This window comes from Panicum virgatum, chromosome 4N, assembly GCF_016808335.1.
Source record: "Panicum virgatum strain AP13 chromosome 4N, P.virgatum_v5, whole genome shotgun sequence".
In the NCBI taxonomy this organism is placed as follows: domain Eukaryota; kingdom Viridiplantae; phylum Streptophyta; class Magnoliopsida; order Poales; family Poaceae; genus Panicum; species Panicum virgatum.
Genome location: NC_053148.1, coordinates 474028 through 488243, shown reverse-complemented (window position 1 = coordinate 488243; position 14216 = coordinate 474028). Strand labels below are relative to the sequence as shown.

The 14216-nt window shown below is 45.6% G+C and overlaps 2 protein-coding genes across 3 annotated transcripts; one reads left to right on the top strand and one right to left on the bottom strand.

The window, feature by feature from the left end:
• Positions 1–6829: 6829 nt before the first annotated feature.
• On the bottom strand, positions 6830–8791 carry LOC120669816 (putative septum site-determining protein minD homolog, chloroplastic). Its single transcript, XM_039949652.1, has 2 exons — positions 8202–8791; positions 6830–7531 (listed from the first exon to the last, which is right to left on the bottom strand). The coding sequence occupies exons 1-2, from the start codon at positions 8680–8682 to the stop codon at positions 7095–7097; spliced, it is 918 nt and encodes a 305-aa protein (XP_039805586.1). The 5' UTR covers positions 8683–8791; the 3' UTR covers positions 6830–7094.
• A 201-nt stretch (positions 8792–8992) lies between these two features.
• LOC120669814 (protein REVEILLE 6-like) lies at positions 8993–14039 on the top strand. Of its 2 annotated transcripts, XR_005672825.1 has the most exons (10): positions 9019–9344; positions 10010–10067; positions 10553–10676; positions 10768–10929; positions 11011–11115; positions 11992–12101; positions 12877–12936; positions 13183–13274; positions 13357–13433; positions 13514–14039. XR_005672825.1 is itself a non-coding variant. In XM_039949651.1 (9 exons), the coding sequence occupies exons 1-9, from the start codon at positions 9115–9117 to the stop codon at positions 13527–13529; spliced, it is 942 nt and encodes a 313-aa protein (XP_039805585.1). In that variant the 5' UTR covers positions 8993–9114; the 3' UTR covers positions 13530–14039. The 2 variants fall into 2 exon arrangements, 1 of the variants encoding a protein (XP_039805585.1); XM_039949651.1 differs by lacking the exon at positions 13183–13274 and having other exon boundaries at positions 8993–9344.
• The last annotated feature ends 177 nt before the right edge of the window (positions 14040–14216 follow it).

Sequence of the window (14216 nt, the reverse complement as noted above, 5' to 3'; positions counted from 1 at the left end):
TGATCTGAGGTCAAGATATTATCAGCTCAAGATTAAGGAAAGTGACATTCCAAAGACAGCTTTTGTCACCCGTTATGGGCAATTTGAGTTTACTGTGATGTCTTTTGGACTCACCAATGCACCTGCTTATTTCATGAACCTCATGAACAAGGTATTTATGGATGAATTAGATAAGTTTGTCGTAGTCTTTATTGACGACATACTCATCTACTCCAAAAGTGCTCAAGAGCATGAACAACATTTAAGAGTGGTTTTGGAAAAGCTAAGGACACAGAAGTTATATGCCAAATTCAGCAAGTGTGAATTTTGGCTTGAGAAAGTAGCTTTCCTTGGTCATATTTTGACCGCAGAAGGAGTAGCAGTCAACCCCGAGAAAGTTGAGGCAGTTTCCAATTGGCAGCAACCAACCAATGTTAGTGAAATCAGAAGCTTTCTTGGTTTAACTGGGTATTATCGGAGGTTTATTGAAGGATTCTCCAAAATCACCCGGCCCATGACGGAGCTGCTTAAGAAGGAAAAGAAGTTTGTTTGGACAGAGTCCTGTGAAAGGAGCTTCCAAGAATTGAAGAAAAGGTTGACGACCGCCCCAGTGCTAACCCTACCGGAGATTCATCAGGACTTTGTCGTCTATTGTGATGCGTCCCGACAAGGATTAGGGTGTGTCCTTATGCAAGATGGGAAAGTAGTGGCATATGCCTCCCGCCAGCTCAGGCCTCATGAACAGAAATACCCGACCCATGACTTGGAGCTTGCAGCCGTAGTGCATGCCCTCAAGATTTGGAGGCACTACCTGATTAGAAACAAGTGTGAGATATATACAGATCATAAGAGCCTGAAGTATATCTTCACCCAACCAGATCTAAACCTTCGACAGAGGAGATGGTTAGAACTGGTCAAGGATTATAACGTGGAAATTCTTTACCACCCCGGCAAAGCTAATGTGGTCGCTGATGCCTTAAGCCGGAAACCTCTCAAGCAACTTAGGCCCAGGAATGCCCATTTACAGGCTAGGGTTTTATTTGTGGAAAGCAAATTTTGATGCAGGGGTTCATACAAAAGAAAGGATTTTCAAAGCAAGTTTTCTTGTACCAAGTAACACGTAGTGTTGATCCACACAGGATCCAAGTTTTAAGTTGCTACCGGACTCCTCATCCGTCGTAGCACACGGCACAACTGCCGGACACTTTTCCCAAAACAACTCACGCCAACCCGTCCATTCCCAGAAGAAACACTCGTCATGTGACCACACCGTAACTCGCCCAGTACCGTGGGCACGACTACTCGAATAGATTTTAACTCTGCAGAGGTGTGCAACTTTACCCACAAGCGGGGTACCGCAACTCGATCACCTTAGTGTCGGTGCAGATCCCAACAAAGCCATTACCCACCTTAGCTAGACCTGACTAGCCATCACGGGATCCACCAAGGGGTTATTGACCTATCACAGAGGTTTTAACCCGGGCATAAGTCACACAGAGCTAATCCCTTCTCCTTGATCACCCATTGCTCTCAGCTTTCCTGATGGCTATCAGACTAACTAGTGGGGTTTATGCTAAGCCGTTGCCCATTCAACGGTCGAGTGGTTCGCACGGTAATAGAGTTAGGTGAGATGACACACCAACTCGGTCCTTAGTTGTGACAAGATGGATATCTCCCTTCCTTGCTTAACCACATAGGTACAGGCACACCAATCGGCAAATCACACAGAAATGCCATCCATCCTGTCTAAACTCATCTTTCGAAAATTCCACATTTTCCCTTCCCACACACACACTCACACGTTTTCTTTTTATAAAACAAATTGTACCGAGTTTAAGGTCCTAAGCATTCTAGCAGCAATTAACATCCAAACGCATTCAGACATTAATCTAGGTGGTCAAGGAATGGTTATAACAAATCAAGGGGTGGCTATCCAACCATGTTTTAGCAGCAAAACAACATGCAGTTTTGAAATAGGCCAATAGGTTGTGCTTTTAAAAACTAGGACAAAATATGCATCAAAGGATGAGATTGAACTTGCCGTCTGCAAAGCCCTCCGGGAGGTCCTGGTCAAAGTACTGTCCTTCGGGCTTGGGGTCGCAGAACTGGTCCTCGTTCGCTTGCTCGCAGTATTGCTCGTCGGCGGGTTCTCCCTCGTTCACACCGTGATCTACGACGCATAAAAACACACAATCAAGAAAAAGAAATAAAAGTTTTATCGCTGAGCTCGATTCGGAAACAATTAAGATATGGAGATAGAAGTAATATTTTTGGGCGGTTTCCTAATGGCATGGCCAAAACTATGTTAGGATTGGCATGGTAAAGTTTCAGGTCGATCGGAGATTGTTTGGCACATGAAATGATAAGTTAACGGGGTGTTTAGGGTCTAAACAAGGATCCAAGGGCCTATTTGTAAATAGTTTTGGGATGGCAGGGGCTTGTTTATAATATTCAGAAATGTCAGGGTCACTCTTGGAAAGAGCAGGGATCTATTTAGAATTATTTTCATTTAGTGGAAGGGTTTGTTTGCAAAAAGGAAAAATAGAAAGGGCCTCTTTTGAAAAAGGGTTATAAAGGGGTGGGGGCTCATAACTAAAAAGGAAGAGGGCAGGGGGCTAAGGGCAAAATGCCCTTCTTCAACCTCCCTCCCGAACAGAACAGAGGAGGGGGTCAGGGCATCGACGGCGGCCGGGAAGGAGGGGAAAAGGGAGAGGAGGAGGAGGGGGTCCGATTCCCCTACTCACCTCGGGCAGAGGTGGTCTGTGGAGGGCGGGCGACGGTGGCGGGCGGAGGTAGCCGGCTATGGCCGTGGCGGCGCCGATGCAGACTTGGGGAAGGGGCGAACGGTGGTGGAGATGGTTGCGGTGGCCGAGAGCTGCGCGGAGGCCCTCTTTATAGGTCTAGTAAGGCGGTGGAGCGGGCGGGGCAGGTGGTGGCGGCCGGCGAGCGGCTCGGCAGCGTGCGGCGCGTGGCGCGGCGGGCGTCGCGGCACGCGGAGCGCGTGCGCGGGGGGGGGGGCGCGTGGGCGCGTGGAGGCGGTCGGGAGTGAGCGCGCGCGAGCTAGGCAGGGAGCAGGGGCCGGCGTGCGCGGGCAGGGAGCGGCTGGGGTGAGGCGGTGGTCGGCGCAAGGGGCACGGCGGCGTCGACCTGCTCTGCGCGTGCGCGAGAGCGTGTCAGAGAAGGGAGAGAGAGAGAAAAAGAAAAATGGAAAAGGAAAAGAAAAATGGAAAAAAGAAAAAGGGGAAAGAGAGAGAGATTCGCCCGGCGGATTTCGCGGCGGCGACCGCGGCCGGTCGGGCGTGGCGCGGATGTCATCGGTACTCGACGCGCGGAATAGGAAAAGAAAGAGATGACACAGTGATTGATTTCGGGTGTCGGGGCGGAGATCCGATGGGACAGGTTTCGGGAATTAGGGCTCAGAGGTTTAGGAAGGTTTTGAGCTCAATGATGAAAATTATTTTAGCGCGTGATTTAATTTTAGTGAATTTTTTGGGATGTCACAGCAATGGAGCAGACACAGAGTAGAAGAAGCTACGTGGGAACGCGAAGATGCATTAAAGAAGAAATTTCCCCATCTGTTCAGAACTCAGTCGAATCTCGAGGATGAGATTCATTTTAACTGGGGTAGGTTTGTAACATCCCAAAAATTTACCGAGACAAATAACTCGCTAAAAATCGTTTTCAAAATACTTTTCGTCGTTGAGCTCAAATAATCCCAAATCCATTTCTATCCGAGATCCTGTTTTTCCCCAGAATTTTTTCCCGGCGATCCGCCGTCCCGACACCAGTACCAATTGCTGTCCTATCGCCTTTCCCTTTCTCTCGTTCCGCGTGCTCGTCGCTGACCGGCCGAACGCCGCAGCGCGCGCGTGGCTGACCGCCACCGCGAATCGCGCCGACAGCTCTCTCTCTTTCTCTCTCTCCATTTTTCTTTTTCCCTTTTTCCTTTTTTCCTTTTTTTTCCTTTTCTTTTCTCCTTTCCCTTTCTCATTCTTCCTTCTTCTCTCCTCCCACGTGCTGCACGAGCAGAGCTCGGCACACCGGGCGCCCCCACCAGCAGCCCCCCTCTGCCTACCCTCCCTGCGTGGCTGTGCCCCCTTGCTCGCCTTGTCGCGCGCACTCCCCATCGTGGCAGCAGCAAGCGCTCTCGCGCTCACCCGAGGAGCCGAGCCAAGCGCGTGCCGCACGCCGGCCCCTTGCGCCGCCCCCTCCACTTTCCCACTTGCTCGTCCTTCTCTGCGCCGCCGTCGCCTCACCACGCTACGCGCCACCACCCAACGTCGCCTCAAGCTCCACCGCCGGCCCCGCTGCCATTAACGAGCTGCAGAGTCCGCAGTCCGGCTATAAAAGAATTGTTTTGAGAAAAACTCTGTTTCAAAATAAACCCTTGCATGTGTTAAAATCAGTTTTCCGCAAGTTAAACCCTAGCCTTATCCTTGATTCATCATGTGCATGTATTCTATTTATACCCCCTCCGTGGGTGCGGATGGACTTGCTGAGTACGTTTGTACTCACCCCTTGCTTAATTTTTACAGAGGAAGATCTAGACTTTATTCCCGAGGACGTTGAGTAGGGGTTCCGTTCTACACCCAACTTTGCCTGTGGATAGGGTCATCCGCAGGAAGCTCCGTATGGCGCAAGACTCTGATGACCTCTTCGTAGTTAATATCGTTGTTTGGGTTTTAGTTGTTATCCTCGCGATAGTGGCGCTTCATTGCCCATTACCGCGCAGAGTTGTACGGTGATGTACCATCTGATGTAATAAATGTGTTATCAGCCTCTTGGGACTGATATTTGTATCACATCCGAGTCACCTCTGATGAGGGGGACACTTCATCTTGTTATAACCATTTCATTTTAGTTTTGACATAATTCATAAACCATAACATTTGGAATTCCAGTTGATTGCACCGAGCAAAGGAAAGTTAAGCGGCAAAAGGCTAGGGAGAAATATGCAAACATGCAAGCTGATAAAAAAAAGCCGAGTTGAATGCTAAGAGGTGAGAAAGTTATCATCGGAAAAAGGCCGAAACAAAAGCTGCTCAGAAGGATACACAGAATCTCGGTATAATTTTTACAACCCAACACATCAGTATGTGAGCCTGCTAACTCAAAATGTATTGACCATATGTAGGTGTTGCTTCTTTGATTAATGAAGCAAATACGTCCAATGGCGTTGTTGAACAACCAAATTCTGAGTTAGACGGGAGAACCACAACAGGTATATTTAAAAAAAATTTGTACCCATCAGTGTGAGTCTGCTAACTCAAATGCATTTACCTTATGTAGGTGTTGCCCATGTGATTAATGAAACAAATACGTCCAATGGCGTTGTTGAGCATCTAACTTCTGAGTTAAATGAGAGAACTACAGATGATTTTGATGATTCATGGTTGCATCACAATGATACTTTCCAAACAATTCCAATGGAACGTACGAGCACTCTATACAGAGCATATGGTATTGTTAATTATTTATATTATAGCTGGATTATATGCATAGTATCAATTTACTAACGTTCATACATTTTTTGAACCATGTGATAGTTCTTCCGGAATTGTCTCTGGTCGAGCGGCGGAGGGCGAAAGACAGAGAAAGGTGAAGCAAAAGGTACCTTAATATCACAGATGATCAGAAGGCTAAGAAAAAAATACCAACAAGCAATCAACTAGGACTATCAATTATTCTGATATTATAGCCAGTGTTGCAGCCAACAAAAGTTTGCACATTTCTTGAAGCATCATTTTTTGTATTACAACATATATAGTTTATTTCTTAATCATTTATGTTTATATATATTACAGTATATATGGTTTATTTCTTAATCTTTTATTTCTTATATATATTTTTGTTAGAATTTTTTGAGTGTGAATAAGATTATATATATATTGTGATTAAGGTACATTATTCAATATTTGTGCCTCAGTTTATAATTACTCTGTATTGTTATTACTACTTTTTATTTTGTACTCTATAATATAATAGCTACTGCATAATAATATTTTTAAATATAATTATTTCTTAAACATGTGATATTTTTAAATATAATTATTTTTTAAACACGTGCCTGTGGCGGCGCTAAGATTCAGTGGAACATCCTGGAATCACATGGGAATTTGCAGCTGTCAGGCACGTACCGTTGTTGAGACCCTTTTTCATTTTCCTAGAATGGATGCAGGCCCAGCCCTGAATCCACGGAATTTGGTTGACTGAATCCAACTACGAGTAGATAAAGCTGCAGAATTAGCTTAGAGCATGGGCAATAATATAGCCTGCGTGCCGGGCGAAATGACCACAAGGGTGACCGGCAATTAATGCAGTAGCAGCAGCATATGTCATCCTTGCAGTAGCAGATGCAGCCAATGTGCGCATAGCCCAACAACAGAGAACCAATGGGAGTGCCGCGCGCTGCTATCCGCCCGCTCTGTTTTACCAGACGTGAGACGCCCGCTGCACACTCTCTACTTTTCTCTCTCGGCCAACAGAAATTCAGCTAGCTTATAACCAATCATAATACTTACTCTTATACTATTGTTATAGTAATGCTTTATCAAAGGTGTTGGATGCTGCAACGATCATTCCGGTCCTACCTGGGTGTGTCACAAATAAAGCTGCAGAATTACCAAAGGTATTGGATGCTGCCACGAGCATTCAGCTCCTACCTGCCAGAACCCTTTGCTCTTCTTCCCAGGCAGGCAGGAAGGAGCTTCTGATGCAGTAGTCATCGTCATCAGCTACGCTCAGCTCCTCATCATCTGCGTCACCTCGCTGTACGCACTCCAGTTGCAACAAGCCCACAAAACCCCGCATACAGTTAAAGATCCTCATACAACTGTGATTATCCTACAAATCTCAAAGAAACTACAATGACTCATCACGTAAATTATCCACAACCAGCACAGCAACAATGAAGCCAACCAAAGTCTCATCACGTAAAACCAGAATACTACCAGATCCTCTGATAATAAAACTACACATATTTCTTCTGCTCCATCACAAGGAATGAATCCCTACACTAGCAACAGAGCAAAACCAAAACGGAAAAGAATCGGAAACTCCAGATTGCGAGCCTATACACCATCTACAGTCTAAAGTCCACGACTGAACTCACAGACTCAACTACTAAAGAATGAAAAGAAGCCACCTTTCTTCTGGGGCCTCTCCTGCTCCTCAACCATGACTGCTGTCATTGCATCTCTTTCTACCAATCGCCAGGTGGCCTGCTCCAGAGCAAGGCCAGCCGGTGTAGGCGGGTCGTTGAGAACCAGAGGCACACCCCTATTCGTACTGCGGATCACCTCCGCGTCCTCTGGCACCACACCTAGCAACGGCAACCCGAGCATTTCTTGCACATCAAGCGCTGACATCATATCTTCCCCCTTCACCAGGTCGGGTCGCACTCGGTTCACAATGATCTTGATGTCTTTGATGCCGTCGCACTCCAATAGCCCCGCGACACGGTCAGCATCACGGAGAGCTGTAATGTCTGGCGTAGTAACAAGCACCGCCTCCTCTGCGGGGGCAATGGCAGTGACAAATCCAGCATCAACACCTACAAGGCAAACGGCAATCAGCTTTACATAACAGAAGTAAATGCATATAACTGGTTTTAAAATTCGAAGTCATGACTTGTTTCAGGCAGGAAAAGGTGCAACACCAAGTCAGGCAGCTGCATGGCATATATGGAAGGAATCACTGTTTATCTAAGAGTTCATCACGTCAATCTGACTGCAAAATATGCAGAACTGGAATAAATGTGAGAGTGGTTAAGGATGCACTGCGGCCACAGTTAAGACCCTAGAGGCAAATCAGTCAAGACGAAATTCGCCACCAGAATTATGTGTCATCCTGGATATTAAACAATGTTTGCATGCCCAGAAATGTAACTAGGTACCCCATTTTTGGATTAACGTGTTTGCGAATGGATAAGAAACACTTGTGTGAAAGTATCACACATTTATGGGTTCAAGTTTGAACATCCCATGCTAAAAATGGATTAGAGTCATGGAGATGATGTGAAGTGCATTCAATTCTGGCTTTGAATTCTTAATCTGTGTCAATTGACAGTAACAAATGTGGTTCCTTCCTTAATTCATAGGGTCGAGATAATACACTAGAATTGGGGATCTGAGATAATCCGCTAGCCTACAACTGGGGTTGGATTGGATGGGAGCATTGCAAGACTGCAAGATTTCGAGAAACAGAATGCGGTTGGAGGTTACCTGCGGGGCAGTCGATGAGGATGAATGCGGGCGGGTTGGGCGCGCGGCGTAGCGCGTCGGCGACCCAGGTGAGGGTCTTGGATCCGAAGGCTAGCGGCAGCTTGGAGCGTGGCTTGGAGAGGCAGAGGAGTTGTAGGTCCTGGAGCGCGCGGTGTCGGACGAGCGCCTGGTCGAGGCGGCAGTCCCCGGCGAGGACGTCGGCGGCGGTGAGGTGGACGCGGTTCTCGAGGCCGAGCAGGAGGTCGAGGTTGCGGAGGCCGGCGTCGGCGTCGACGGCGACGGCGGGGAGCGAGAGGCGCGCGAGGGAGGCGGCGAGGTTGGCGGTGGTGGTGGTCTTGCCGACGCCGCCCTTGCCGGACGTGACGACGACGACGCGCGGGGTGGGGCCCGAGAGCTCCGGGGCCGTGCGGCCCCCGTGGTGGCGCGCGGAGACGGCCGGCGTGGTGGCGGAGCGGGCGGGGGGGAGGGGCAGGAACGCCATCGGGGTGGGGGGTATGGTTGGCTGGCTAGGGTTTTGGGGAGGTCTCAGTCCGAGGTGGTGGCGGCGGCGGCGACCATGGCTGGCTGATTGGTTTGTAGGCTCACTCGCTCATCTGTTGGGATTTCAAATTTGTTTCGGATTTGAGCAAATTTCGTGCAAAGACCTTTCAGATTTGAATCTGAATGAATAGGCACAAAAAACAACATGTGTTTGCTTATGAGCCAGTGGGGCCCGGGTGTCAGTGTGAGTAAGAAACTTGTGGCCAGGAGAAGAGCCCGCCGATGGTGGGCATGGGCCTGGGCCTGCCTGGCTGTCTTCTGTTTCTCCTTCCTCTTCCTCTTGCTCCCACCCACCCACCCAGAGCCTACAGCTGCAGCAGCAGAGCGCCAGCACCGGACCACGTCAACCCTAGCTCCCCGCTTCCCCGTGCCCATGGTGTCCATGAGCACAACGCCGCACCCTCTCGATTCCCCGACGGCACCGGGCAAGGAGGAAGAGGCGCGCCCGATGCGCCTGCGCCAGGCCGCCGCGCCCATGGCCCTGCCGCTGGGGGACGACGACGACGAGGGGCCCAGGAGGGTGCGAAAGCCCTACACCATCACCAAGTCGCGCGAGAGCTGGACCGAACCCGAGCACGACAAGTTCCTCGAGGCGCTGCAGCTGTGAGTCTCCCTCCTCCCCCATCCCATCCTTTTCTCGTTCGTCGGGATCCAGTTGGGTTGCTTGGTTCCCGCGATTATTATGCCGTCCTCGTGTGCTTTCATGCTCCTACCCAGATCTAGCTCGCCTGATATTAGATCGCAGCTTCCTGCAGCTTGCTTAATGAGCCATCTGTGTTCCTTCCTTCCCTCGTACCTGCACCTAAATTTGTATAAATAATCGGAACAAAAACTTCCTTTTTTTTAGCAGGCCTTGCCCTCGTTTGCACTGCTTACCGTGGATCCATTTCCAGCTTCTCGCGTACACATTTCTGTACCACTGCTACGAGTTTGGGTCTTGTAGGATTCATCTATTAGCAGCTCAGTTCTCAAGTGGCTGTGGCTCAAGTTATAGATATGATTTGTGCTGTTAACATTCTACCAAATTGCGCCTTTTAGGATCTTGCCTTCTCAACTTGTTCTGAACGGCAACATCTTCGCCCCACGGATAAGCATTTGGATTTTGGGGACATGTTATCTCTAGGCGATTATGGATCATAGTCTTATACATGATTTGTCGGCTAACCAGATGCTTTACTAGTCCAGGACATTCCATACTTCTAGAATGGCTCATGTGACAGCTGGAAAAAACTTTGTTACATATTTCCTTCTTTCTTCTTCTCTAACAGGTTTGATCGTGATTGGAAAAAGATTGAAGCTTATGTTGGCTCCAAGACTGTAATACAGGTATAGTTTAAATCTGTTCTCCAGCCTAAAACTTGTGCCACTGTTTCCTGTTTAGTTGGTTGGCTTTGTCACACACTATTTTAGGCAAGTTAGACACACAGCTTTAGGTGAGATACATACATTTTCTATGTAGCAACATAGGATAAGGGATCATGCCAGCAGCATCAAACTTCATGTTTTTCCCCTGGCCATCCTACTTTTATATGCTGCAAAGATTATAAATTTGAAACTTTAGTGGCTGAACTAGATAACTAGTCGTATCCGAGTCCTGTGTTATTGAGACCCCGAAAAAATGAATCTATTTCACTACCTCAAAGTTTCTCCAAGGAATTTGATTAGACATTTTGCTACCTGTTCTTTCAACAAGGTTATATCATAAATCACCCATTGTCAACTTGCTACTCCAAAGATTAAACCGGTTGCTGCTTTTTTTTATGATGTATCTGACGGGCTGTGCATTATCTAAATAACAGTTCCTTTAACAGATCAGGAGTCATGCGCAGAAGTACTTTTTGAAGGTTCAAAAGAATGGAACAGGTGAACATTTGCCCCCGCCTAGGCCAAAACGTAAGGCTGCCCATCCATATCCACACAAAGCATCGAAAAAAGGTTTGGCCTTTTTCTTTGATTCTGTATCTGATTTTCATGAAATCTATATTTTAGCAAATATATCTAAAAGAAACATTGGGGGATCATGCAGCACTTCAAGTTGTCTTACCGCAACAAACATCTCATATAATGGAGCAAGGCTGTGGTACATCTATGGATACAGCTACTGTTGCTACGGACTTAAGTGCAAATGATGCTTTTCCTTCTTGGGAGAATGATCCTGTTCAACATTTAGGTCCGAGGCATACACAAGGTTTCTTATTTTCTGTTGTTGTGAACTCCATTTCTGATCAATTTCTTGCAACGAGGTACTTACTTATCAAAGATGCTGCAGGTTCAGGTGCAACAAATAATTACTCTAGTAGCATAGGTAGCCAATCTGGAACTTGGCCAACTTCTGAAGCTACAGAGCAAGATATCATGCTTCCAGCACTGCGAGGTGAGCTTCTCTTTCAACTGTGTCCCTGCAAATGTTTTGCTGATACTAACTTCCTAGCATTACTCTGGTTATCTTGGACACACTTCAACATGTTATTTGTGCAAATCGTTTTCTATTCTTCCCCCCTGATTAGATGATTTAATATAATTTGACATCTGATAATCTGTGGCAAGCAATCTGGTTCCTATTTTCTTGTGTTAAATGAAATAACTTTAGCTAGTTACTTCTATTCATGGATACCTTCAAACTTTATTATAGTATCATCTAAAGATTATGCTAGCTATCATTGTTCAGGTTCAGATAGAAATGGACTTAGTTTAACTTGTAAGTTGTAACAATTGTTTCTGTTGTCTTCATTCTCTTCCAACAAAGCTGGAAGAATTCAAACACAATGTTTTTTGTTGTTGCCTTCTGTAGATGACTGGATTGTAGTCTTATAGATTCATCTACATCACTGTTGCATTACCTGTTGATGATAACTGTTTGCAACTTGCCATACACATACTATCAGGATAGCTAACATATTAGGCACTTGTCAGAACTATGGGACGTGAACCTTTGCCCAAATGAACTTTTTACTACATCTCCCTGTTGACTCTTCTGTTTGCTTTAGCGAACATGTTCTATGTTGGATTCTTCTTCTGTTGATATTTCATAACCTTAATTGTATCCTTCAAATTATACATGTGACCTTAAGACTTTGATGCTTGATTGATAAGGGCTCATATGACCTTATTACAAATGGGATCCCTATCTCCTACTTCCGTATTTCCCTCTTGTAGCATTGATATTATTAACTGTGGTTGTCATTTGTGTCCCATCTTCAGACATATTCTCACTTTTTTCTCCTCTCGCACAATCTGGTGAAACTTGCAGCCATGCCAGACTTTGCTCGTGTATACAGTTTCCTTGGAAGCATATTTGATCCAGAGACAAATGGACATTTGCAAAAGTTGAAGGAAATGGATCCTATTGATGCTGAAACGGTATTCCCTTCTCCCAGCTTAATGTTAATTAGTTAATCCATCCATCCTTTTGTTACTCTTGCCTGCAGGCATGAAGTTCATACTTTGGTAGTGCTATTTGTATAAATCTTTTTTTTTTACATGGACAACAAATCGACAACAAAAAAACTTAATCTTTGTTTTATGTAATATAAACGAAGACCTGTCCACAAATTATATTGCAAATAGTCTTCAAGCTGCTTGTAAAACCACCATTTTTTTTAACAAACTAAAACCACCATTCTGGCAGTACTTTTTTTTCAGAAAAAGGAGCTGTTTATTACATATGGTATAGCTAACGCATTGTTATGCAGCCCGGTGTAATTTAGTCCATTCCAGCTTGTCCATTGTAGCTAAAGCTTGATAGTTTGCCATGTATCAACATCAACATCAAATAGTATGCCATGTATAATTTCAAGAAAACAAATGGCAAATTGATAGTGCTCTACCACAGACAAAGAATGTTTGGCAGATCTTTTGGACTGCACTAACACTTTTTATGCTTCCACCTCTTGTATATACCTGCTGAGACCAAAATCTTTAGCTCTTTCTCATTAAGCTTTATAGGAAAATAAGGCACTGTAGTTGATAGGCTTTGCTGTTTTCATTAACTTATCGGGCTTGCATATACTTGTCCTAAACATTGCGCATTGCATTTTCATTTAGCAAATCAGTTTCTTCTATTTGACACGTACCTTCAGTGTTTTTTGTCTTTTCACCCATGAAATGTGTTGTATGTGACAATTTTGATCTCCAGGTACTGTTGTTGATGAAAAATCTTTCGATCAACCTAACCAGCCCAAACTTTGAGGAACATGTAAGCACCTGTTCCTTTAAACTCATTTTTTTTACCTGACTTTCAGTGTGTTTCTAGTTACCTGCTGTATTACGCATGAAGTATGTACAATCTAGTACTGCTGTGCAATTGATTGGAATGCTAGAATTAAGTCATTTTCTTTCTCACTGTCATGAACTACATTAATAAATTCTGGTGTTCCACTCCATCCTTTACGATAATTGAACACTGTAAAGTCCTGTGTCTTTGCTGTGGATGTGGTTATAGTCAGTGCGCACTCTGGAAAAGCTTCGCTAGAAGTGGTAAAATGCCTCCTTGCTGGAGGTGCTAATACATGATTAGTGGCGCGCATATACTGAGTTACTGACACTCCCCGTAAAACCTCCGCACTAACTGTTGTTCTCCTTGGATTCTTACCTATTGGGTCCCTCTCTGTCGCAGAGGAGGTTGCTTTCTTCACATGGCTCAAACATGGACCAAGATACTGGCTCTTCTCACACCATTCATCTTCCGTTCATGTAATTCTAAGCATTTCTTTCACAGCTTCATTTCTGCTCCAGAGTATCTTCTTTTGCTGAGTTTACCGATCACAATGCAGGATAACGAGCAAATGAGAGAAGGTCCCCTCCTGCGAGCACCCAAGGGTTTGGAGTTACTCTGTAGCGTGGAAGCGTGCTGGATGCTAGCCGCATGTTATAGTTTCGCATGTGTACATAGCTTTTGGTAATGCCCTAACCACCTTAGGCTGGTTTTGCTCATCATGTAGATGGCCAGCTAGTTTATGCGCATGTGATTCTTTGCCCCTTCAGTTTTCCCTATTTTAACCTATGTGTGAGCCTGCCACCAAGTATGAGCCAGGTGGTTTGTTATGGTATGCTTATTGTCGATACCTTTTTCCCCCACAAGGAAGGATGGATGGATGGTATACAATGATATGTAGTTTTTGCAGTGGTATGCAATGGTATGTGTATAGGCTAACAAACTGCTGTTGTAATGCATAGTTGAGAGTGCATGATTCTGCAGCAGTTCATGTCAAGGACTCCTCCGAATGATATTGTATTGAAGAATGGTGGCAGATGTAACATAAATAAAATTCAGTTGCCCTTGCTGACACATGGTTGCAACTCTTGTCTGGAGTTTTTGCCCTTATCATTTCACTCTGGCATACACATGTGACATTTACTTGATATGTTCTGGTTTATTTGGCTTGTATAGATAGATCTGTGGGTCTCAGAAAGGAGAAGAAACCTGAGTAGATGTCCTTTATGAAGAATCGATGCTCAAGTATGGAGACTGCATCT

Coding starts and splice junctions, on each gene's coding strand:
- LOC120669816 (XM_039949652.1), bottom strand. CDS start 8,682: ATGGCGTTCCTGCCCCTCCCCCCCGCCCGCTCCGCCACCACGCCGGCC. Junction 7,532..8,201: donor CCTCATCGACTGCCCCGCAG/GTAACCTCCAAC, acceptor TTTGCCTTGTAG/GTGTTGATGCTGGATTTGTC.
- LOC120669814 (XM_039949651.1), top strand. CDS start 9,115: ATGGTGTCCATGAGCACAACGCCGCACCCTCTCGATTCCCCGACGGCA. Junction 9,345..10,009: donor TTCCTCGAGGCGCTGCAGCT/GTGAGTCTCCCT, acceptor CTTCTCTAACAG/GTTTGATCGTGATTGGAAAA. Junction 12,937..13,356: donor GCCCAAACTTTGAGGAACAT/GTAAGCACCTGT, acceptor TCTCTGTCGCAG/AGGAGGTTGCTTTCTTCACA.